At 37.1% G+C, this 24747-nt stretch overlaps 1 protein-coding gene across 2 annotated transcripts in view; it reads left to right on the top strand.

The window, feature by feature from the left end:
* The first annotated feature begins 961 nt into the window (after positions 1-961).
* Npnt (nephronectin) overlaps positions 962-24747 on the top strand; it is a 69552-nt gene continuing 45766 nt past the window's right edge. For both annotated transcript variants that reach the window (XM_027935427.2, XM_027935424.2), the window contains exons 1-2: positions 962-1232; positions 3471-3571. In XM_027935427.2, the coding sequence (XP_027791228.1) occupies positions 1162-1232; positions 3471-3571 (172 nt within the window). In that variant the 5' untranslated portion in view covers positions 962-1161. The remainder of the gene's footprint in view (positions 1233-3470; positions 3572-24747) is intronic.

Raw genomic sequence — 24747 nt, 5'->3', positions numbered from 1 at the left:
AGAAAGACAAGGAGGCCTTGTGCTTGGGGAAGAGACAGGAGAAGCCATTTGGGGTACAGTTAGAAAAGATGAGTGATTTGATCAGACTTATGTTTTAACGTGCCTTTTAGGATAATCATGTGTTTTCATTTGAACATAGTCCTTTAGTAAGAACTTTTTTACTCTGAAACCACAGAGTAATGATTACTTAAAATGGTTTCTAAAGGATCCCGCAAGATGAGACACCACAAGATTAAGTAGTAATGGCCCTCTCTTTCTGGCGGGCATTTGCCCCTAGAGGGGCAGCCGTATTCTAACGTGCTCCGAGTTGAGCTGTAGGAGATAGAAACATGTCTGCACATTTCTTCAAAATTCGACTGGAGAGTCAAACATTTCCTTCTGCTGGTTAAAAATTATATATATATATATGCCTTTGCCAATTCTGCGGGAGAAGCAAACTCCTAGAGTTTGTCTTCGCTAATTTGTCCAAGTCCTGCTGTGGTTTCACTGAATGCAGACACTGCTCAGCTCCACCCCACAAACCTTTCTCATCTCGGGCTTCTCTGCCCTCCGGTGAAAGCTATGGTTCTTCACTGCGGTCACCACGTGTTCTGGCGAAACCCGCGGGGCGTGCACCTACGCCTCGGACCCTTTTTCTTCCCTGCTCACCCTTCCCTAATGAGCACCCTATTTTTCTCTCCCAGGCCAGGTTTGCAACTTTTCTACCAGCCTCGGGCTCGCCCCATTGGCCCGCCAAGTAGAGACGCTGGCTTCCCATAGAATAAGAGCCCCGGAGCCGCAGGAGCTGCTGGGCCCCTGGGAGGGGCAGAGAACCCCCACCCTGTGCCGAAGCTGGGAGCGCTGGGAGTCAGGCGCACGCGCCCCTCCCGCCCCTAGCGCCCCTCCCTGCGAGCGGTGCAGCTCCCCCTGCAGCGCCTCCCCTCGCGGGGAGGGAGCCGGAGGGGGCTCCCGGAGCCGCGCTGCAGACCTGCTCCGGCTGCGCGTCGCGCCTCTCTCCTTCCAGAGTGGCAGCAGGAGCCGAGGCGGAGGCGGTAGGGGGTTCCCGCGACTTGCAGTTTCTCTGGGGAGCTGAGGAGGAGACTGCGCCTTTCCCCCGCGCCCAGCAACCTCAACCTGTTCCCGGCGCTCGGCGACTCTCACTCCCGGGACTCGCCGCCCAACATGAATTTCCCCCTGGCGCTGGTGCTCCTGTCCTCGCTCTACCTGCAGACGGCTGCCGAGTTCGACGGGAGGTGAGTTGGGCCCCGGGGCGCCCTCTCCTTCCCGCGCTAATTTCACACTCACAGTTCTGGGGCTCCACTCCCCGTGGGGTTTACGCAGCGAGAGAAGGTACTCTCTGGCCCAGAAGTTGGGCCACCGCACAGGTTCTCGGGAGTATAGTCGTGGAGCCTCTCCGAGGGCCTGCCAGGGACTGGAGAGGTCGCGCCGGGTTCGAGTCCCGGCTCCTAGAGGGTGGTTTCGCGGCTGGGCGAGCGGCTCACCCCCGCTCAGGGCTCGGGAATTGGGACTGGGGGAGAAGAGAGGCTGGAAACTAGGATCACAGCTTGAGGGCGCGGTTTCGCCTTTAAGTAGAGGTGACGCCTGGGACATCCCTTGACCCGGGAACTCGCTCAGGATTTACACGACGCTTCAGTGGGGAAAGTTTCAGGTGACCAGAATGAAATCACAGCTCGGAGCTGTCAGGGCTATCCACACGAAGACTGCGGGGAGAAGAAGCGACTGGGTTACCAGGATCTGTTTGTCTTCCCACTTGGTCTTCTCCAGGGAGGGGTCTCAAAATAAAGACACAGTGAGATGCTACTAATGAGTGTGCGTGTGTGCCTATGCCTGGGTATGCGAGGGCGTGTGTGTGTATTCGTGTGTGTGTGTGTGTGTGTGTGTGTGTGTAGGGGGGAGGCGGCGAGAGCTCACACCGCACTGCTCCTCAGACCTCCGGCGAGCCAGACTGCTGCGTGCTCTGACAGGTTCCAACAACCCAGGGATCAGTCTCCGCTGTCACTCAGCGGGTCCTTCGGTTGCAGCGCGCAGCGCCCTGCCGTTTCCCAGGCCGCGGGATCCTCTCTGGTGTGCGTGAGGGGGAGTGACAAGAGTGTGAGTGTCGGTTAGGAGGGCGTGCTCGGTCCCTTCACCTCCTCGAGATTCCAGACCAGATCACCTTGCGCACTGATGGCTGCTGGTGGAGAGGTTTTGCCCTGGGCCACTCCGCCATCCAGTCGCCCTCCTAAAGCGCCCCCCTTTCCCCACCCACCTCTGTTTGTCTCTGGCAGCCCTGAAGATGCCGCACCTGTTTTACCTGCAATCTCGGAACGAATCAATCGCACGATTGATTGGCTTTCTTGTACCTGTAGGGGAACAGAGGGGAACCAGTGGAGCGCTGAGAAAAGCTTGTTTACCACCTGGATGGAGGAAATAGAAAGTCGGGGGTTATTTTGTACTTTGGGCCTGGGGGTAGAAAGGGCAGGTAAAGCAAAGGAAATTGAAAAGCTAAGGAGAGTTTAAGGAAAAGTGAGTAGCAACCAGAGGTTAAGCCTTTTTATTTTATTTTTTAAAGCATTTTTTTGCCTACATTTGTGTATGGTGTGCATTCCTTGTACACACATTTACAACAAAAAATACACCATGTGTTAGGCACACAAAATATTAATGTAGCTTTTAAAAGATGTCTAAAAAAGCCAATTAAAACGTTAATCTTCCTAGAGGAAAAAGTCACTTAAGGGAACAATTTAGCAAATAACATATCCAAGTGTGATCTAGTGAATAAATCTGTATCCTGAAATTGTATACTTTCTTTAGGTATTATTTACCTTGGAGAGGAAAATAATATGAGTTGTTGATACAGGCAAGTTTCAAGCCATAAGGTACTTGAGATGTCAAATACACCTTAAACTCTCCTTGGTTTTGTTTAGACTTTTTTTCTAGTACAATTTTTTTTTCTTTTTCTTTTTCCAGTTATATCTCCAAAAGAGCCCTGTTGCTTTTGATTTTTGAGGACTCTCCTCTTTCTGCCCTTCCCACATCTGCCATTCATATAGTAAAAATTCTTTCTTTGACATGTCTTACATTATTTAATATTTTTTTTAGTTTACAATGAATCAGTCAAAACTGGCTCCCTGCCCCCATAACAGGTGTGAGTCTTTGAGGAATCTGTTTTATTTCAAGCTTCAAAAACCACCCTGTGAATGGCAGCCTTGAGGATTCTTGGTTTTAGCTAGTGCTCTTTCTAGTTAAGAAAGGATCTTCTCCCCCTTTATACACTATCCCTGTGTACTTGGTGAGGGTGTGTGTGTTTAACTGTCAGAGGATTGAAATTGGACCATAGCAGAACTATTTCTGTGAAGGTGTTTTATCCTTAAATTTCTGCAGGCATAAATTTTAGAAAATTGTGGATGTGATCTAAAACAATAACAAAGAGGGAATTAGTTTTAAAAGTGTCTTTGTTTATTTATATTTTTTGTTTGTTTGTTTGGTAGGTGGCCCAGGCAAATAGTGTCATCTATTGGCCTATGTCGTTATGGTGGGAGGATTGACTGCTGCTGGGGCTGGGCTCGCCAGTCCTGGGGACAGTGCCAACGTGAGTATCAGGCTGGGAGGTGGGCTTTATACCATCATTCAGTGCTTCACTCCACATATCGGAGAGCTCATAATTTCTGAGCAAGTCTTGGCTGTGCAGTTCTGACATGGGTTTTCAGATACAGTATCCAATTGGTTATTCTGTACCTTTCCAACCTGAACCACCTATATTAAGAAGCTTTGTTTTTCATGGGGAGCCATCTAAGATGTTCATTTTAGCATTTGTCCCCAATATTCTCCACCTCCTATGTTTTCAACCAGCTTATACCATTCTTTGTTCCAGGTTTTGAGATGGGGTAAGATAATGAGTCTAGACTGTATTTACACTAAATAAACTCATAATCTTAGAGTACCATAACTGTAATCCTCACCATAACTGTTGTGTAAAGTAGCCCATTCATAAATCTTTTTTGAAGAGAAGTTGTATTGACAATGCTTTAAGCAGACCACCCAATATGATCAGGAAAAAAAAAAAAAAACTCTGAAAAGGCATTATTTGTAAGTTCTGCAAATCAACCTCATGTAAAAAAATATTAAATCAGAACACTGATTTCTGTCCCCCCCCCCCAAAAAAAAGTGGATATATTAATGGTAAAAGTCAGAGCTATATCACAAAAAAAAATTAGAACTTTGTTTCCAATTTTACCTAGATCTGGATCTCAAAATTTTATCCCAGTCTTCCTGCAGAACAGTCAAACAAACTCCAAAAGATGAAATAAACTTCTGAAGCATCTTTAGGGTACTAGATTTATACATCTGGTGAAATGATGGGAACCAAGTTGAGTTTCACATTAGGACATAGACACTAACAAAGAAGCAGCTTAGATGAATAGAGTAAGATTGTTGAGACAGGTAGTGGAGGAGCCTGTCTTAGAGATGGATTGGCAATGTGAAGATTCAGGTAAATTTAATTTCAGGAAAGGCAGAACTTCCTTCAGCTCTTTAAACTTTTTTTTTTTTTTAAGAGAGAGAGAGAATCTTTTTTGTAGATGGACACAACACGATGCCTTTTTTTTTTTTTTAATTTTTATGTGGTGCTGAGAATCGAACCCGGGTACTGCCCCTTCTAGGCAAGTGCTTTACTGCTGAGCCACAATCCCAGCCCATCTTTAAACTTTTAAGAATGCTTGTGATGTTTACCTTAACTTTGTGAAGGAGGGGAAATGAGAGTTAAAGGTTGATTCTAATTGCATACATAGCCTATTGTCTCTAATCAGGAATGAGGTGAAGGGAATAATTCTTGTCTACCTACTATGTGCAAGCCTCTGTGTAGACCCTTTGCACAGATGGTCCATTGCCTCCTGTTAAAGGGAAATAGTGGTAACTCCAATTTCCAGTAAATGAAAGAACTAGGCAAAGCTCAGGTGTCCCTACTGATTAGTCTGTTCAGTTTTGAAGGGTAAATGGTCAAAAAGAAGGATAATACCTGATGGAATTTAGGCTTCTGCCAATTATATCAGTGTGTCAGAAGTATTTACACAGCTGGAGGCCAACAGGTGTGGAATCTGAGGAACCACCAGGCTGTAATAACCAAAGGGTAAAGAGAGGATCCTTCTGTTGGCCCAATACATAAACATAACCCTCCCAAACAAAAATGGTTAGTCTCTTTGCAGGAATTGAGATAGTGTCTTCCTTCTTTGCTGCTGTAATTTGCAGGAAACTCCCAAATCAAATGTTGAAATGCCTTGAGGTTCACGCAATCTCCCAACCCCACCCAAGACAAGCCTGCTTTGGCAGAATGCCCTGGACGGCAGTGGAGTGCACCTTCCCAAAGGCAGCCAATTGGAGCACGCAGGCTCTCTGCCAGGTGTGCTAAAAGAATTCCAAGCAGAACACTTCTCAGATCTCTGAGAGGTTCGTTGATATGGAATTCCCCAGGAAGCATCTCTAGGAGCTGTTTTTTCTTTTTTTCTCTATAGAGTAATCAAATTTTGTTCAATATGTGCTAGCTTGGTAATTCTGAATCTGAATGAGTGCAGAGACCATTCAGAATTATAGAAGCATTATAAAACAACCATTCAAGAGCTTTTCTAGGGTTTTACTGTCTACATAGGAGCTTTCCTATCAGATACAGGACACTTTTATTGTTTTTATACCTTTATTTTGTTCTTTCAAGTATGATAAGTTGTCAAATATAGTATTTGATAGTACTTGTCTTTTCCCTCTTGTTATTCCTTAAGATCCTGAGAAAACTGCAACATGGTATGAGTTAATTATTGAAATGGTAATGCTAGAAAAATGTATAAGATAATTTTGCAAAATCAGTTTGTTTTCATTTGGTAAACGTTTGAAAGCCAGAGTGATGCAGAGGGACTTGCACACTGTTGCTAGGTTGCCTGGATTTCATTTCCAGTTCTACCTCTTCTTAGCTATGTAGCCTTGGACAAGTAATTCAACTTTTCTGTGCTTTATTTTCCTTATCTCTAAAATGAATCCAAAGTTGTATATAACCTCAAGGACCATCCCAAGGTTTGAAAGAGTTATAATTTGTACAGTACTTAAAACTATCTTTGGCACTGAGTACAGACCACGTATGTATTCAGTAAAGTTAAATGTAAAGAAACACTGCTACTGAAAACAATGTTGTGGAGGGACATCTGTGCAGTCAGAGTCTTCATTTGTTAGACATGATATATGCATTTTTTTTGCATTTATGCTGCACAAATTAAAAATCCTTGCAAAGTTCTCTGTTTCAATAAAATAAAATTCTTTAAATTAAAAAGATCCAAATTGTTCTTTACCATTTACATTGAGGATGGCAAGGTTGTACAAATAAATCCAGAGATGCGTTTTCCTGTGTATTTTGTTTCCAGAATCTCAGATGGTCTAAGTGTCAATTCAGAGTTCTGCCTATCTTTGTTTGGATATAAACAGGTAGAGGAATGTGGGGGCAAGAGGTCAGCTGAAAGGGTAGGTCGGCACTAAAAAGAGGCTGGGATGAATGGAATATTTCTGATTGGTTTTCGAAGAAAACCATTATGAAATTATAAGCTTATTACAACATTTATTCAAGGAAAATGTCTGCTATTCTGTAACAATTAAATTTAGTAATGGATTGTCTATTTAAAAAAATTCCAAACAGCTTTTAGGAAATTTAATTAAAAAAATACTTTTGGCTTTTTGACCCCTAGATAATTTCAACATTCTTTTCCATGAGGAGCAATTTCTCTTCCTCATCAAAAGTGCCCTGGTTCTCTTTCCTTCTCATGACTCACTTTGGAAATTTTTTTCAAAACAGTGTAGCGGCAAGGCTTGGTGGTATACACCTGTAATCCTAGCAGTTTGGGAGGCTGAGACAGGAGGATCACAATTTCAAAACCAGCCTTAGCAACCCTGTCTCAAAAAAAAAAATTTTTTTTTAAAGCAAAAGGGACGATTCCCACCCATGCTCAGAACCTCTCAGTTATTTCTTATGTGTGTACACAAATGGGTGGGAAAGTAGTACCCTTATTATATTATTTATTAGACCTTATGCCCTAGTGCAGTGATAGTTTTGTGAATGTTTATTCCATTTGGTTGCACATTTGTGAGACATTTGGCCCAATAGTCATGCAGGTCAGATATACACATCTACACAAAACAGGACGCATTTCATTTTTACTTACTATCCTCCTTTCCATGGACATCTTTGAAAAGACTAATACTGTAGGTTGCTCTAGTTGGTAAACCACCCCTTCTGGCTTACTATGTCAAGCCACAAAGCCACATTCAACTGGGGAATTTCCATTCCTTCCCTCTAAGGAAGGATGGATCAGAGGTGCTACCCAAATGGACACAGAATATGTTCTCCTGCTTCCTGCCTGTACCACCCAATATTCTGTCCCAACATTCCTGCCCTGCTGGGAAAGCATGATCCATTCCAGAAATAGGAAGGTTGTATTTTCATAATTCCTTTTTAGCTCATATTCTTGACTTCTTTCTATTCTTTGATTCTTTGTTTTCTGTTCTTGACTCATAAATAGATCTCTTGCATACCCAAAATTCAAAATTTGATTTTCTAATTGTCATGGGCTTTCCTTTTATTGAATGTTAATGTTGCTCTTTATAATATCAAGGTTTTTTATTATTTCTATACATTTATTATTACATGTTGACAACACACAGCACCTTAATCACTCAGAAATTGTCACAAAATACTTCTGTTTCTTGCTTTGTAGTTATTTGGTTCTTTGACTTTTCCATAATCTTAATGGCACATTTCATTTTAATTATGTTAACTGTTTCTCTTTCCCTACTATGTGGATATTTCTGTAATAGAGATTTCTCAGGGGTTTGTATGTTTTATTTTAGAAAGCTGTGTATGCTGTGGAAACAATTCTTTACTAGATAATTTGGGACACCTAAGTTCAAGCTTAGACTTTTGTCCCCGATTAGCTAGGTAACACTTTTTAGCTACAGTTTTCTTGTTGTACAAGTATATTTCCAAGGTACATTATAGATCTAAACTCCATCTGAGAACTTCCTAATGGCAAAAAAGAACATGTAGGATCTAGATGCTGTTTTCCTGTATGGTTGACTTTCTCTTTGCTTGGAGATTTTGCCATATGTGTGTGGCTTATGACAGTAGTATTTTGTTGTTGTTGTTGTTGAAAACACTTTCTAGAGTTGCAAAGAAAAACCACTAGTTCTAGGTTCAACAAAGCTATTTAATTTCTGAGTTCTTTGGCTGTCAGTGAACATTTTGTGATTTCTGAAGGAAATAGTATGAATAAAATGGTTTTATCTCATTTATCGTTAAAGACCAGGAAAAATGCAGGTGTTTTGTTATATATTTCTGCTAGGGATTTTGAGAAGATATAAAACCAACACCTACAGTTCACTTTGCTTTTTTAGTTCTGAACCTCATTTCCTCCTGTTTCATCCCCAAATTTAATAAAGGCTACAACTGTACAAATGCCATATGAAGTGAAAATTTAGATTGTTATCAGCTTTAGCTAAACATAGATTCATGAAACATAGGGACTGTGAAATAGTAATTCATTTTGAAACTATTTTGGGTTGTCAAGTAATTTTAGGTGGATAACATAATTACTATGAATATTGGAAAGAATGATGAGCAAATTATTGAATTATTTCTGCATTTCTAATGAAAAAAACTATTATTAGTTTAAGCAGAGTGATTTTTTTAAGTAAATGAAATATTTAAATGTCACATTTAATTTCTTACTTGCATCCCAGTTTAGAAATTCAGTCTTGTAAAAGAAAGATGCTTTGTTAATCTTTGCTCCCTACTCTGGTCATTGACTTCCCATCCCTAGTTTCAAAATTAGATAAATTATATCTTTTTTATTATTTACATTTTGAACTTTTTAAAAAAATAATTAAAAATAAATTAGATTTTACTTCTCCCTGTGCTGGCAATGGAAACCAGAGTCTTGCACACATACTAGACAAGAGTTCTACCTTTGAAATATATACCTGCCAGCTCTTAAATTAGAAATTTCGGTATCATCTTAGAAGGCCACATGTGGCTTCCCCCCACACAGAGGTTACTCCTAATGAGTGCCTTTCTACTTATAGTTAACAACTAGAGCAACTTGTATTGAACAGGAATTAGTGCTTTACACCTAAAGAAATATTTTTATACCTGTCAATCTTAGGTACCCCAGATGTAACTGGGAGTCTGAGAGTGGGATCGACCTTTCAGAGCCATATCAGCCATTTGTATTCCATTTGTTTGAGCATTTCTGAGACATTTGGGCCCAATAGCAGGGTTCTCAGTCCATCTTAGGGAACCTGAGCATGGTTCACTGTTCTGCATTTATTAGCTTCCCCTTAGAATTTTTCGGTAAGAAATGCAGATTTTTTTTTTTTTTTTTGAGATGGGAATAAAAACAAGGCAGTGGATAATTTTGTAATTACTTTCAGCACTCAACCTGAATCCCCAAATCCCTAGGAAGTAAGGCTTTTGACCAAGTTTATTTAACTACCACTTCCCTTGAAAGGTTGTTTAAGAACACCATGTATTTTGAATAACTTCGAGTGGTTTTGGAATGCAGATTCCAAACTAAAAGCTGTGTTGAAGAAGCTTGACCTTTTCATACAGGTAACTTTTGAGTGTATGTAGTCTTCAAAGTTAAGTTTTTCACAGAAATCACTTTGTTCTTTCACTCTTTTCCCCGATTAGAACTGATCTTTATAATAATACTATTAAGATCCACTGATTTCCTGAGATCCCCTCATACAGTTAATCTGGGCAGTCTTAATCTTTATGGATTAGAATTTAGTACCTCCCAAACTGAAAGACCAGGGCAAAGAAAAGGAAGCACCCTAGTCTCTGCAGTTTCAGCAGCTGGATCTGCCTTAATGTTCCTGCCCCAGGCATGTGCTGTTTGAAAGTGCCCATGCTGGTACAAACCAGGACCAAGGAGGCACTTCCTATTTCCAAAACAACATTCTCTGTCTGCTACTTAGAAAGTTTTGATCAACTTCCCCACCCACCCATCCTCCTGAAGCAAGTAGAATATCCAACATTTCTATTTGGTGCTTTTTATCTGTAGAACTCATATTTTATGCATTCTGGATCAGCTGAACCAACCATATGGTTTTCAGGTGACAGTGATATTGAGTGACTCCCTGCAGCATGCTACAGTAAGAAAGATTCAGCACAGGATTGGACCTTTGTTGTTGTGGGAGAAAAGAAAGGGCTAGAAAGAATGGCTCTAGTGGCCTAAATCCCATTACTATACCCTCTACCACAATCAGGCACTTCTGTCTTTTCCTGACAATTTTGTATAGGTTTAAACTTTTTCCCATCTATCTTTCTAAAATATTAATTTATTTTGTAAGAGAAGATGCACTCATTTCCTCAAAAACCCACCCTTAGAGAAATAAGTATTGACAAGTATTTTTGTGTATCTTTAAAACATATTTTAAATATTTATGGGTAGATTCCTATATTTTTCCTGTCACCTGCCTGTTTTATACAAATGAAAGCATACTATATACTGTTCTGTCCCTTGTTTCTTTTTCTAAATGGAACATCTTGAAGGTCTTTCTTTATCATTTGTATGTAAAAAAGCCTCCTTAGTTTTTATGGATTTATAGTGTTTCGTTTATAACTATACATGATTTATTAACCTATCTTTTATTGAAAGACATTTATATTACTTTGAATCTAAAATAACCTTGAGTGTAATGTTGAAAAAATGTTGTTCTGCCTGCATTCTAATATTTCTACAGGGCAATTTTTATATATATAGTCAAATGATGTATACAGTGGTTTTTTACTTGGTAGTAAATAGTTTAATGGAAAGAAAATGGATGCCAGTATTGACTCACAGCTCTGGAAGACCCATATTTAGAGTCTAATCTATTGCTTGATTTTTAGGATGCTCTGATTCCTACTCTTTCCTAAGAAAATCCTCTGACTATTCCTACTTTTCATCTGTTTCCACTCAGATCAGTGGCAATTGGCTGATGTTGGGAGAATGTGGTGAGATTTGTCAGATCTCCCCATAGCTTCCTGTCTATTGCTCTGTCTGCATTTTATGGATGTGGATTTTTATTTGCCTTTAAGAAAGATGCACTTAGGAATTGCTTAAATCATTGATCTTTAATTATCTGCATACTTTAGCCATAATTTATATACTTATGTATATGGTGTATATTTTTTTTCTAAACCATTGTCAATTAGGGAGGAGTATGTAGAATTCTGACATCTGAGTACCACTTTTGGAGATCCTATTGTGATTAAAAGAATTGCAGAAAATGTTCAGACATTGTTGTACCAAAAATATTCCTAAAAAGTGAATTAAAATTGTAGGGGCATATATTTTTTTCCATTAGTTATTCTAGTCTTCATTGAATTATCAACTTAACTCATCTTCTTAAAAAGGAAGACATGCATGTTTAAGTAAAAAATTAAAAGAAATATTGAGAGAGAGAGAGAGAGAGAGAGAGAGAGAGAGAGAGAGAGAGAAGACTGCCTTACTTACCTGTTTTTCTAACATCTATTTCCAACTCCCATCAGAAAAACCACTATTTTCTATTAATTTTTGAAGATAATTCTAAACATTTCCAAAGTTTACCCTTTTCATAAAATTATAGCATGAAGTAAAAACCATTCTGTATCTTGATTTTTTTAATGTAAGGATCATTTCTTATCAGTTCATGTAAACTGACTTATTCTTTTAAATGGTTATACAGTATGCTATTATGAAGATGTACCATAATAATCCTGATTATGTACACTAACTGATTTTCAATATTGTATTTTTATAAAATATACTACATTGAACATTTCTATGTGTATATCATTATCACCATTAAATGTAATTTGATAAGGGAGAATTACAGAGATCTCCTATCTTTATATTAGTATAGTAATTGAAGAGCTTTCATTTTTTAAAAATTTTTTTTAGTTTCAATGGACCTTTATTTTATTGATTTATATGTGATGCTGAGAATTGAACCCAGTGCCTCACACATGGTAGGCAAGCGCTCTGCCACTAAGCCACAATCCCAGCCCCGAAGAGCTTTCATTTTGTTGTTATAAATTTTCTTACATAAAATATGTGATTCAAAGAAGGATAAATCTCAGCTAACATTGCAGTGTGGAAACCTTCTGTTCAGTCACTTTCTATTTTTGATTCTTTAGAAGATACCTTGAAATATAAATAGAATTGGTTTATTTATTTCGTTTTTATGTCTTTTCTTGTTTGGAAAAGTATAAATTAACTTTTAGGACTTCATGCAATAAAATATAAAAATAATTAACAAGGACTAAAGGGAATAAGAGGGTTAAAATAAAACATGTTGGAAAGAGCATTAATAAACTGCAGAAATGTAAGCCATAGGAAACTAAATATGTCTTATAATTTGGCTCTTTGCCTCTAGTAGCCAAAGGAAAAATGGAAGTGTTGTTACTTAAATAATTCATGTTTTTACTAGGGGAAAAAAAAACCGCAAACTGTTATTTCAGAGAAAAAAGCATGGCTTTTACTATACATAGTTTTGAAAGACTTTCACGCAGTCCTTCACAGAGTGGGGAGTGATAGAATGGAAGGGGCCACAGTCACATTCCTGTCATGAAGCCAGTGGTGGATTTGAAAAGTCATTTTATGGAAGTTTCTCCAAAGTGAGATGAGACACTTACTTTAAAAGTGCAGTTCATGCAAGGCTAGTTTTTATTTCTAGCTGTGAAGGGTAAAAATTATAGAGATTTGTATAGACAGTTCCAAGTTAGACAACTTCAAGTTGGAATCACTAAAAATGATCCTAAAGTTTGCTGTATTATTTAGTAGGTTAAAAGCCAGTCTTTACTTATTTTATTTTTTAAATATATATTTTAAAGATCAGTCAGCAATTGATGGAGTTGGTACCCAGACATGTTGTAAATGGAGTGCAGATAGGTGTTCCTTGAGCTCCACTATAAGTGGGTTCTGTAAAGAGATATTTTAGTATCAATTTTGTATGCATTGGACTATAAGATATATATATATAACCTCTTCTCCATTTTGCTATGCACCCTTTCATTTCCATGCAAATTATGGCTTGGGATATGGAGGACACATGCAAACATTGCTTCTGGGCATCATTTATACAGTGAACCTAGGAACAACAGGCTCTTTGGCCAGTCCTCATTTCTCTTATCTGCCAAATGTTTGCATGCCAGCAAATAACAAAGCCAGTGTTCATTAATAGAAAAACACACATTGCAACTCATGTTTAGTTGTATTTTTTATGTATGTTGAGTGTTTAAAGTTGATTTTATATTTTCTATAATTACTATGTTTATAGTTTCCACTGGATAAATTGTTCTAAGTTCAAATGAAAGATAGTGGTGGTTTTCAGTTCCTTTGTCCCTGGGATAGATTTTTAAACTCATTGATGAATTAAAATATTCATCATTGCTTTGTTTACAGTTTCATTTTCTAAATAAGGCAGAAGTAGTTTTTGAAACAGTTACTTTTAGGGAAGAAAGTATAAAAATATGAAGATAATGTATGAACTTGCTAGATTTCTGTTCTCTAATCTTATATTGAAGTCTGATGAATAATTATATATCTTCAATATTTATGAAGTAGTGCACCAGAAGTTGGAATCATCCAGGTTCTTACTTTACATGAACTTGTGGGTTCTGTTGTCCTGGATGTTGGTGTTACAAACATACCAAGTTGGATAACTGTGAATAGCGTTTGCAGGGCTAATACCAACTTTTTCAACAGTGAAAAACATAAAATTTAAAGTTATGGTGTGGAGAACTTTTTGGAGTCTTTGCTTTGTTCTATATGATGATTAGGGATAGGGGGTAGAACCACTTGCAATGCAAGGGCACACCATTCCTTTATGTACCTGGCATTTGTCACCTGCAAGGGAGCATATGGATTCTGCTGTGCTGCTTGCTTAGGAGCTGTGTGCCTCCAGGCTGAGTCATGTGGTAACCACATCTGCATTTCAGTCTACCGCTTCTATTATTTCCTTTCTAAAGGCTATGCTTGGTCTAATACTTGGACATTTTAGAATCTTTTAGAATAATCAAGCTGTACATAAGAAAACAGGTATATCTTTGGATTAGAAGGCTTAGTTCTTTAAGGTTTCTTATTCCTCATTTTCTTTAATGCTTTCCAAAGCTCCTGGCTGTCTCCAAACCTGTAAACCTGTTTTTAGCAAGCAAGAAAAGTTAATCCCTGAATAATTTAATTTCTGTGGTTTATATGACTTATAATTTCATAAAATTATCAGAACTCTATGAATTTTAACAACATATAGTTAAGGGTATAATATCCCTGAGGCCCCTCAGAGGAATGGAAGCTGTGGTTGTAGGGCAAGCTGCAGGAGGGAGTTCTAGAGTTGTAAGTTATAACCAAATGGCTTTGCTGGCTATGTTGTGTGAGTTTACTCAGGTCATTATTCTATAATGGCTATAGGGGAACAAATTATCATGGAAAAAAAAGGGGTAGATTTTTCTGGATATATGGTACTAATGAATTCCATTTTAGAGGTGCTTGTGGTGCACTGAACCACACAGAGACACACAGACATGCACACAGACACACAAAGAAAAGCATGCATGCAAAGCGTTTATTTTTGGCACCTTTACAAAAATTGTGATGATCATTGCCTAGGAAAATTTCCTTGTCCACCAATAGAGACTAGACCCCAGACTGTGTGGAAGCAATTTATTCCAAGTTTAACATTTAAAAAAAAATTTTAAATACAGTTTTATATAGTTTTAAAATGCAAATTTTAAAATATGATATACTGGCTAAAATTTTATGCTAAAGTTTTAACAGGCATACATATTTCTACTATAAAATTTACCAAATTTGTGTATATCCAGGCTAATTTATGTTAAGTAGGAAGAAATGTGACCCAACTTTAAGATATTATAAGGAAATAAACTATATAGAACTGTTTGTCGGCCTGGTACTAATACAGCTAGTTAGAAAATAATGATGTTTGCTATTCTTTATTGACTTGTTTTGCCATTGTCTAAAATATTTTTCTTGATAAATTATATTACTCAAAATTGGCAGTTAAAAGGTACTAAAGAAACAGTATCCTTTTATATTTTTCTGTTTCATTCCTTACCAGAGTCATAAACAGTTTTTCCTAATATGTGATCCAGAATGTATTTATGCTTTGATTTATTTTTAGCTGTTTGCTTAAATTAGATCTGATCCATTTCATCATTCAATTTTAAGAACATGTCAACATCCAGATATAGTGAGTTCTTTTTAAGTTAAAAATAACAATAAAACAGAATACTAATTTGTTATAACTTAAACAAAATATCTAGCAAGCGAATGTAATATGTGTCTTTTAAAATACAGAGCAATCATTCTGGATCAATGGTTAAATTAGTGTCTCAATTGAATCAAATTTAACTTAGAATTTTTTTTCTTCTCTTACCTTTTAAAGAAGGCTCCATTCACCTAATTTTAAATTAGACAAGCAGATATACATTACAATCACACATTAAAGTGGATATTTTATGCTTTCAGAAGAGAAGACATTAATTCAAAAGAGAAATAATAAAATCTGCTCTTCTTTTACCTCTAGGATTCTAGGTTGGTAAAACACTGATCATTATTAGTACTGTTGTGAGTTTCTTCCCTTTTCTTTCATCTAACTGGCTTATTTATGCATCTTCAAGTGAAATAGTGGAGCTTTCACAGTTAAATCTTGTTGCTATTGACAACCAAGCAGCCATGCAAGAAAGAGAATGCTGTGAAAGGGAAGAAAAAATAAAAAATAAAAAACTTAATATTTCCTTCTCAAAGTTGGAGAGAAAAGGGAGCATACATACAATATATAAGAAACAGGTAAGTAAAGATGTATCGGTTTAAACTTCACCAACCTTGATTATTAATTGATCAAAAGTTTTGATTTTTTTCAGATGTTTTGTCCAACATTCATTTAAATAAAAGGATACTGTCTCTAGGAACCAAAAATTAACTTTCTGAAAATGAAAATTGGATTGGAAGATACAGTGTCACAAAAGGTCTGAAATATTTTTATTAGAATTTGGACTATAAAAGAATAGCATAACTTCAATTATTGGTTAATATTTTTGTTACAAATGGTTTTTAATAACAAAATGGTGACTAAAATATTACTATTTTAAACATGTCCTAGATTTTTTTTTTGTTTCAGAAAAGCACTGAAAGTTGAATATGTGTAAGTCTCCGGGAATGTAACAAGTTGATAAATACCCAAGTCCAGCCTCCTTACAGAGAAAAGATCTCGAATTTCTTTTTTTGGACATTTGTTTTGCAGCTTTCTACGTCTTAAGGCAGAGAATAGCCAGGATAAGGTGCCAGCTCAAAGGTTAGATGATCATATTTCTTGAAATAATTTTGGCTAATCTATGTCTTGAAAGGCATAACTTCTAAATAATAACTTTAAAAGCTATAAAGTACTTAACATTAGTTGTGTTTTTGAGTTGCTTTTTTGGGAAGTCAATATTCCTTAGAGATGTGCTTATTCTGTTTATAATGATACTAAATTAATTTTAATTCAGTTATTACATTAAACTTTTCCCTTTCAGTTTACAATTGATTTCTCTTATTTATGAATCTAATAAATTGACCTCCATTCTAACCTAAAGGGCAGTTTATATTTTTAATACTTAAAGAAGCAAATGTAAAAAACAAAGTCTACCAAATGAAATTACTAACCAGCCTATCATTAACCTGAGGGAATTGTGTTTCATATTCATTAATTCTCCATGGAATACTTCAGGTAAGAGATATTTTTACTGTATAAAATCTACAAGCTGTTTACCAATGGATCTTCATGCTATTGCTTTGGTATATAGAGCATTCCTTGTTTGAAATATTTTGGGCAGTGAGTAATGTCACTGAACTAATCACACTATGACATTTTAGTGGAAATTTTTGGTGAAATATGTGAAATTCTAATGTTCAGTGAAATTCGTTCCAAGAAGACAATGTATTTTAAACTCATTGATTAAACTCTTATTATCACATGTCATAGAAAATGAGTATGATTTTAATTTTTAAAACATTTGGGAACAAATTTGATAGTACTAGAAATTAAAAAAATATATATTTTTTCAGGTTGACTTTAAAAGTTAGTATCAGTTAGTATCAGTTACAGGATTGACTGGTAGAGTACTGCTGAGGCCAAGGAGGCAATGCCAAGGAAAGAGTAGAATGTGTACTTGTCACCCACAGATTTGGGTTAGGAACCTGTTCCTGTGACTTGCCAGCAGTGAGAAACTAGACATTTTATTTTGCTTTTCAAGCCACAATTTTATAATCTTTAAACCTACTTTGCATTATAATTTCTAGCCATATAGAATAATTCTTGATAAATGTTTGCCGTTATTAGTGTGTAGAGAATACAAATGAAGAACTCTGAGCTGTGTTTTACTAGGGATAGACACGGGATACATAGTACATGTTTTTAAATACATTTTATTTACCATGCCCATTTTTGGGAACTAAATAATCAATTGGAAGCAGAAATTTTATCCAGTCATTCATTTCTAAAATAAAACTTTTCATCAGATAGCTGTCTGTGCTTCTTCACCATTTCTTTCCCATTTCTCTTATAATATTTATCTGCAAACCTCAGAGTGGAACAGTTTTGGTTATCTAGCAATGTTTGCACTTGGATAAGGAACCAAAAGGAAATAGAATTGAATTGTGGAAGCTTAACACTTAAGAGTTATGGTGATTTATCTGACAAGCATTTGAGAGCTTACTAGAGTCTGGGAGCTGCGTTAGGTGCTGGGAAGATATAAAGATTGATAAAACATGGATGCTTGCTTTCAAGGAATTCAATTTGGTAAGATGATTGACTCTTATTCCTTCTATGATTCTAAAATAGAAAATATGGACATAATATTGAGGGAATTCAGGGGAAGAACCACTGCTTGCTGAGGAGGATCAAGGGGAGAAGAGTTCATGGGCTCAGTGGTGTTCAGTTGATTCATTTGTTCAACCCACATGTATTGAGTGCTGTTACTGGCTAGATCTGGCTGATTTGCACCAGCAGGATACTGCAATCACCACTTCAGACATCATCCCAATAACATCGTGGTCAAAGAATGTCATTCACTATCAGTGTTTAAGACCCCCAGATAATGACAATACTGGATGAAAGGTGTGTTTTGACAGTGTATGTTTTAGTATAAGGTACTATGTGAGCACATATCAGGAGACATCTCAGATTGAGTGATGAGTTGGCATCCTGAAGGATCAGTAAATCAAAGGAAGGGCACTCTGAGAAGACAGAGTGTATTAAAATCAGAGACGCCAGGAAATGTAAGAACTTCAGTCCAGCAGTAGGTAAATGTTTGAAGGGTATCTGATGAGAAATGCAGTGGGAGATGTAGGAATAGACTGACTCGTAACAGTCTTTCATGCCAAACAGCTCGTTTTTTTAACCCAATGTTATAGGAGACCACTAAAGATTTTAAGCAGGGAAATTACAAATATTTCAAAGGATATAGTTGGTGAAAATGGGCCAGATCTAGCATGCAAGTGAATTTTGTTTTGCTCAGAGTTTTCACATTTTTTTTTAAATACTTGCCAGTGTTTCACAGGAAACATGGTTATCAGGCTGTATTGAAAACCACTGGTTCTGCCTTGCTGTGTGGAATCTGTGGGCTGGAGCTTCTCAAGCAGTTGCCCCATTTAGAAAAAAAGCATGTGCTCCCCTTTTTACCATGGAACTCACTTCCTTCAGGACAAATGTCTCAGACCTGCAAGCATTTTGATGTTTGGGGCCAGTTTCTGAACTTCCTCTTTGGCAATTTAGAGAATAACTATAATTACTTGAGGTTCAGGACTAGAGGCTATTACTGTCAACCTGGTGAGAAACAGAGCTTGATTTTAAGTACTAGTAGTGGGAGCAAAAAAAGGACAGGTCTTGGAAGATTAGGTATGGGGAGGAAGCTGAGAATCTCATGGCATTAGACAGGGGTGGGACAAGATCGGCTGTCACTACAAACTGTGTTTTTGAGAAGCTTAACCTTTCTGAGCTACAGCTCCTTTTTGGTAAGATGGAGATCAGGCTATTACCTCATAGGATTTTTAATGAGGATCAAATGAGAAAATACTTATGGAGAACTAGGCTCCGGAACTGGCTCATATTCACGTTCAATAAAATATGGATGTGACGCTAGTGATGGTTGTGGAGAGTGCAGAAGATGGAACCAAGGGGCTCTCCCAAGTTTCTAACTTGTTATTTGGTGAGCTAGAAACACAGGAGAGGGTGCAAAGGATGATACCAATTTTGGATTTGTAACATTTGAAGTGCTTGTGAGACTGAAGTAGAAAGGTTTGTATGTGGAAATTGGATTTTAGAGTGGCATCTGAAGGGCATGAGAGAATTCAGCGTCCTTCCATCACCACCCTACCCAAACCTTCCTTCCTTTTCTCATCACAACTTCAGTCAGGGTTGATTGGCACAGCTGCCACCGTGGAGGATCGACCTACAGTAGAAGAAGAATGTGGGATATGTAAAATACTATGTTCCATGATAGTTTTAAGTTCTCAAAAAAATTCTTTCTGGTTTACCATTTTGGCCTACAGTTGAAATACAGTGTGAGATACAGTGTCTTAAAAATTTCTACCTCTATATAATGTATGACAGAAGTATGCCCAGAGGCTTATAGAAGCCCTGAAGAGATTATACACTCAATATTTGTTTGTACGGGGACTTAAAAAAAAAAACAAAACACCCTCTACAAACCATATCTTCTTCTCCTTTTGGTTGGTTTTATCTGTTTTCTCATTGTCACTCCCATTTCTAGGCAAATATTTGCCTGAAAGTGAATCATTGTTAGGAATGGATAACCACATTAGTTAAGTTTGTATTCTCTCCTAACTCAATCAGTACTGAGCTCACATGGCCCCTCTCTTATGCCTTTTCAGCTCTCAGTGGGAAATCTGTCCCTTCTCTACATGTTGTTATAACACTTGCAGAGAGCCTGTAATTTGGGTTGTTGTGGAACTGTATCATTTATTCTGCTGGAGTTTCGTTCCATGAAGGTGAGGACTGTGCCTCACACGTCTTTATACCCAGTGTAATAGCTCCTGAAATGGCTTGTCTGCTTCAGTTCAGTGTACTTTTAAAGGCATAAGGGCTAGGCATTTCTATATAAAATGAGTAAAAGATGATGAATAAGATGTGATTTTAATAAGTGGATTATATTATTTAGGAAATACATTTTTTATGCCTATCTAGTGACCTTGTTACGCATCATAGATCTTAACTCTTACGATTCTAAAAAGCACTTAGTTTATGTTCTTGAAAACATATAAGTGTAATCTGATTGTGTCATATACTGCTTACAGTCCACTGATAGTTCGCAATTATGGATAGAATCCTGACTTTAAGTACAAGCTCTTCAGGCTGACAGCTGCCTTAGGTTTGAAGAATTATCTTTTCACTCTACAGCCCGAGTCACAGTGGGCTGCCCTTGCATTTCAGAACCTCTGCAGCTTCATGCCTCTCTGGCTTTTCTTGTGCTGCTCATTCTGAGGGAAAAGTCCCTTCACCTATTACATAGTGAATTCCTACTCATCCTTTAAGATGCAGCTCACATTTCCTCTTGAAAGCCTTTCCTGGCATCCTTCCTACTCCTGCCTCCCTGCAGAGAAATTCTTTCTTCTCTGTTCTTTTAACACCTTGTACACCTGTCATGGCTGTCTTTGTCAGGAGACTGTAGTGTTTCAGAGTAGGTACTGTGTATGTAAAGAACTCAAAGTCTAGTGAAGGAACTAGATTTAAAAGCTACAAAAATACAGTGTTGAGATATGTATTATAAATTTCTACCCGTATATAATGTATGACAGAAGTATGTACAGAAGCTTATAGAAGCCCCAAAGAGACCATACACTCAACATAAGGCTAAGCAAATCTTGGAGATTGTAATGGTTAAACTTAGTGTTGAAGTCTGTCTGGATATGAGTCCAGCAGACAAGGGGAAGGATGGCATTCTCTGTGACAGTGTGCTGGTATTAGTGTAACTTCCTGGGAACTGCAGTTAGTTAGTGCATTTGCGTGTGTGTTGGAGATGAAGCTGGAGGAATAGGCAGAAGTCAGATCACAAAATATGGTACCGAATGCCATGCTTAGTGTTTGATCTCCTATCATGAGCTAAGTGATGGGGAGCCAGTGAATGGGTGTGGGAAGAATAATACCACGCTGAGAACATGGATCAGTGAGTTCCCTCCAACAGCAGTGTAGAACTAAATTGAAGTCCACAGTGCTGGAGGGGCAAAGACCATTATGCTCTCACTTATTTCACGAGTCTCTTCTTGATGAGCATTTAGGTTGTTTTCAAACTTCTGGGTAAGGTTCTTTATCAGATGAATTTGGAGCAATTAATGTTTTCCTTAAAAATAAAAACTAAACTATAAGGTCAAACTGACAGATAAGTCATAGTCTATACACAGTCACAAAGTTAGTTTTGTTTTTAAATAACCAATGTATAGCTAAACTGATTATATATCAGTGAGCCTTTTAGGGATTTTGGTTATGAAACAGGTAATGATGGTCACATTAATATTTTCTGGCCATTCGTGGTGATTCCCCAGTAAACCTGCTCAATCTCAGATCCTATCTTTAACTGGAAAGATACAATAATTTGAAACTAAGAGAAATACCACAGTGTGGTTCTTTATAACCTTATGAAATCGGACATTATGACATCAAATAGCATGTTAATATCCTTTTTCAAAAAATTATTTACCTCTACATCTTCTCCGAAACCTTTTGTGATGTCCCTAAATCTATGCAATTAATCACTGCCTCTTCCATACCCTTCATGTGCATCTGTTATTAAGGGGTCTTTACTTCCTTTTGTCTGTCCTTCCTGGTCCTACCTCCTTAAGGATGAGGACTTGGTTCTTTATTCACTTTGTATCCCCAGCTCTCAATATGGTATCTGATATACTGGCTTTTTCTCCTTACTGTCTTAGAAACCTCATCATAACTAACATTTTATTGAGCTTTTACTTGGAGATGGTTATTGTTTTAAGTACCTTATTTGTTTCTTGTTCTTTCCTCTCAAACCTGGAATAAGTTCTATACAAATTGCATGGATTTATGATTTTTTTAAGCTAAAAAATGGTGATGATGTCAACTTTCCATGGTTCACCCTCTGATTTCCTTTTGAAAGCAGAGCAAAGCTAAGTAATTTGCATAGTTCATGCATTTCCTAAGTGGCAGGGCTGGAACCCCAGCATTCTAACTCCAGCATCTGTATTCTTTACTTCTCTAAAGTCCATTGAAAAAATGAATGACAGCTCACAAATAACATTCATAAGGAATCCATGTTTTCATACTTACTGTTTTTGTATTTGAAAAATTTAAACTCTACAGAAGAGTTGAAAGAATAGGAATAGTAAATACCCATATACTCTTCATCTGAGATTGTTAACATTTTACACATATTCACTCTGTGTGCCATTTGAAAGTAACTTATTCTCATAATAGCACTTCTTGCCTAAATACTTCAGAATTCACACATTTATCTCTGAAGAATAAGGACATTTATGTAGAATGTCCTTATTTATCAAGCTTAAGAAATTTGACATAGATAAAATAATATTGTGTAATAAATAGTTCATAGTCTCAATAATGGTTTTTATGGATTTTTTTCCTATTTTGATCCAGATCTAATCATATATCAAATTGTGCGTTTAAGCTGATATTTCTTTTTGGTATTCTTTATTCTAGTACATTTATATCACTTTTTGTGATATTTTCTCAACATGTTGTTTTTGGAGTGTTCACTTCAGTTGCTTGGTAGAATGCTCTACAAGCTAAATTTGTTTATGGTTTGTGTGTCACTCAGTTCAGGTTAATTTTTGGGGTGTGATGGTCAAGAATATTCCATAGGTGATAATATGTTATGGCCTTGCCATTGTATATAGTATCAGCATGTCCCATTATTGGTGAAGCTTAGTTTGATCATGTGATTAAGGTGGTATCCACCAGATTTCTACACTGAAAGGGACCTTCTTTTCCTTTAGTTCTTAGAAGGTACTCTGAGGGTATACATTTAAACTGAATATCCTGTTTGCCAGCAAACATTCGACCATGTGAGAATTTTAGCATCTATAGGTCATCTTTCCTCAAATCAGTTATTTCAATAATGGTTGTAAAATAGTGTTTTTCAAATATTGTCATTCTCCTACATATTGGCTGGCATCTCTCTATTAAAAAAAAAGAGTTTAGTTCCTTTATTTTTTAGATTCACTTTGAACCCATGGGTTCTTTTGTTAGTTGATGATTATCCTTTACTATCATTTGATGCTAAAATTATTACAATTTGGCCAGTTATACTCTTCCAAGCCAGCTTCTATGCCCTTTTCACTTACATTCACCAGTTTTTTAGTATTTCCTTGATTTTTGCCAGAGAAGAATATTATAGCCTCCTCAAACCCAGGCCTCTTATAGAGGAATGATATTTAGAACAAGGATTTGGATGCTAGGTTTGCATATTGCTGCTGGTACCCTACTTAAAAAAAAAAAAAAAAACTTATTTGCTTTTCAAATAAATAGTCACACTTATGTGTTCCTAAAGTCTCATTTGGGCATTTATTCTAATTTCCATTCTATCTTAATGAAATCAGAAAAAAAAAGTTAAAATGCCAAGTAAACTGAAAGTGACAACAATGCTCGGAGGAAGATTTTTGAAGTAGAAAGGGAGAGTACCTTAATTATGATAAACAAAATTTGGCTTGAGATGCAAGATGTAAATTCAACCACTTATCTTCCTTTGAGCTACTTTAGGAATTAAAAGTTAATTAGTAATAAGCAACAAATGAAATAGATACTTGAGAAATTTATCTAAATTGGATGTTTCCAAACACAAAAATAAATGATTATCTGGTAGCTCTAGAGAAACAACATTATATGGACCAGAAAGGATGTATTTTAACTTTATGCTTGTGAAATACCATCTATATTTGACCTTGACTATTTCACTATAATTCATGATTACTTAAGTTCTTAATTACAGTAATATTGAATTTAGCCCAAAGGGAGGGAAAAAATCCCTAAGATAATAATACTTCAAAAAGAGATAATAATTCTATACATATTAATTGTTCAGGATCCAGTCAGCAGTAGTACACCATAAGCAATGAAGAGATTATTTTATTTTAAAATATTCTGTCAGGGTTACCTTAGTTTGATTGATTGTTTGTTTTAATGATAGATTGTATTCTTGACTGCAACTTTTCCTTCCTACAAATTTAATCTAAATACCTTCATTTTTTAGTTACCATTCTCTACCTCTCCTTTCATTCTTTTCTGTTTAGCCTTTTCCTATAATCTCTTGCTCTTCCCCTCCAAATCCACTCAACAGCTGGCTCTTCTGCTCTTTTTCTGACCACCAGAGGAACCAGTGGATTGAGCATAGACCTGTCACCTCACTTGGTTAATTGTTTTCATGTTTGCTGGTGAAACAAAAAGAACATGTGCTTCCCTCCTGCCTTCTGTGGATGTTGTAAGGATAAGTTCAGTCACGTACAATAGCATTGAGTTCTGTTTACATGAGAACAACAGATTTTTTTTTAAGAGAACAGAGGGCACTTGTACTGAGTTTTTGCTGCAGCAGGAATTTAGATTGAACATTGGATAATTGACACTACAATACAAGGTTTTGGGGAAGCTGAGAGCTGTTTTCCTAGATTTGGATGCTAGGATTCTTTCCTCTGGGTTTTGTTCTACATGTGTTATGTG

This window comes from Marmota flaviventris, chromosome 7, assembly GCF_047511675.1.
Source record: "Marmota flaviventris isolate mMarFla1 chromosome 7, mMarFla1.hap1, whole genome shotgun sequence".
In the NCBI taxonomy this organism is placed as follows: Eukaryota; Metazoa; Chordata; class Mammalia; order Rodentia; family Sciuridae; genus Marmota; species Marmota flaviventris.
The sequence above is the reverse complement of the archived record's forward strand: the minus strand, read 5'-3'. Positions and strand labels throughout refer to the sequence as shown.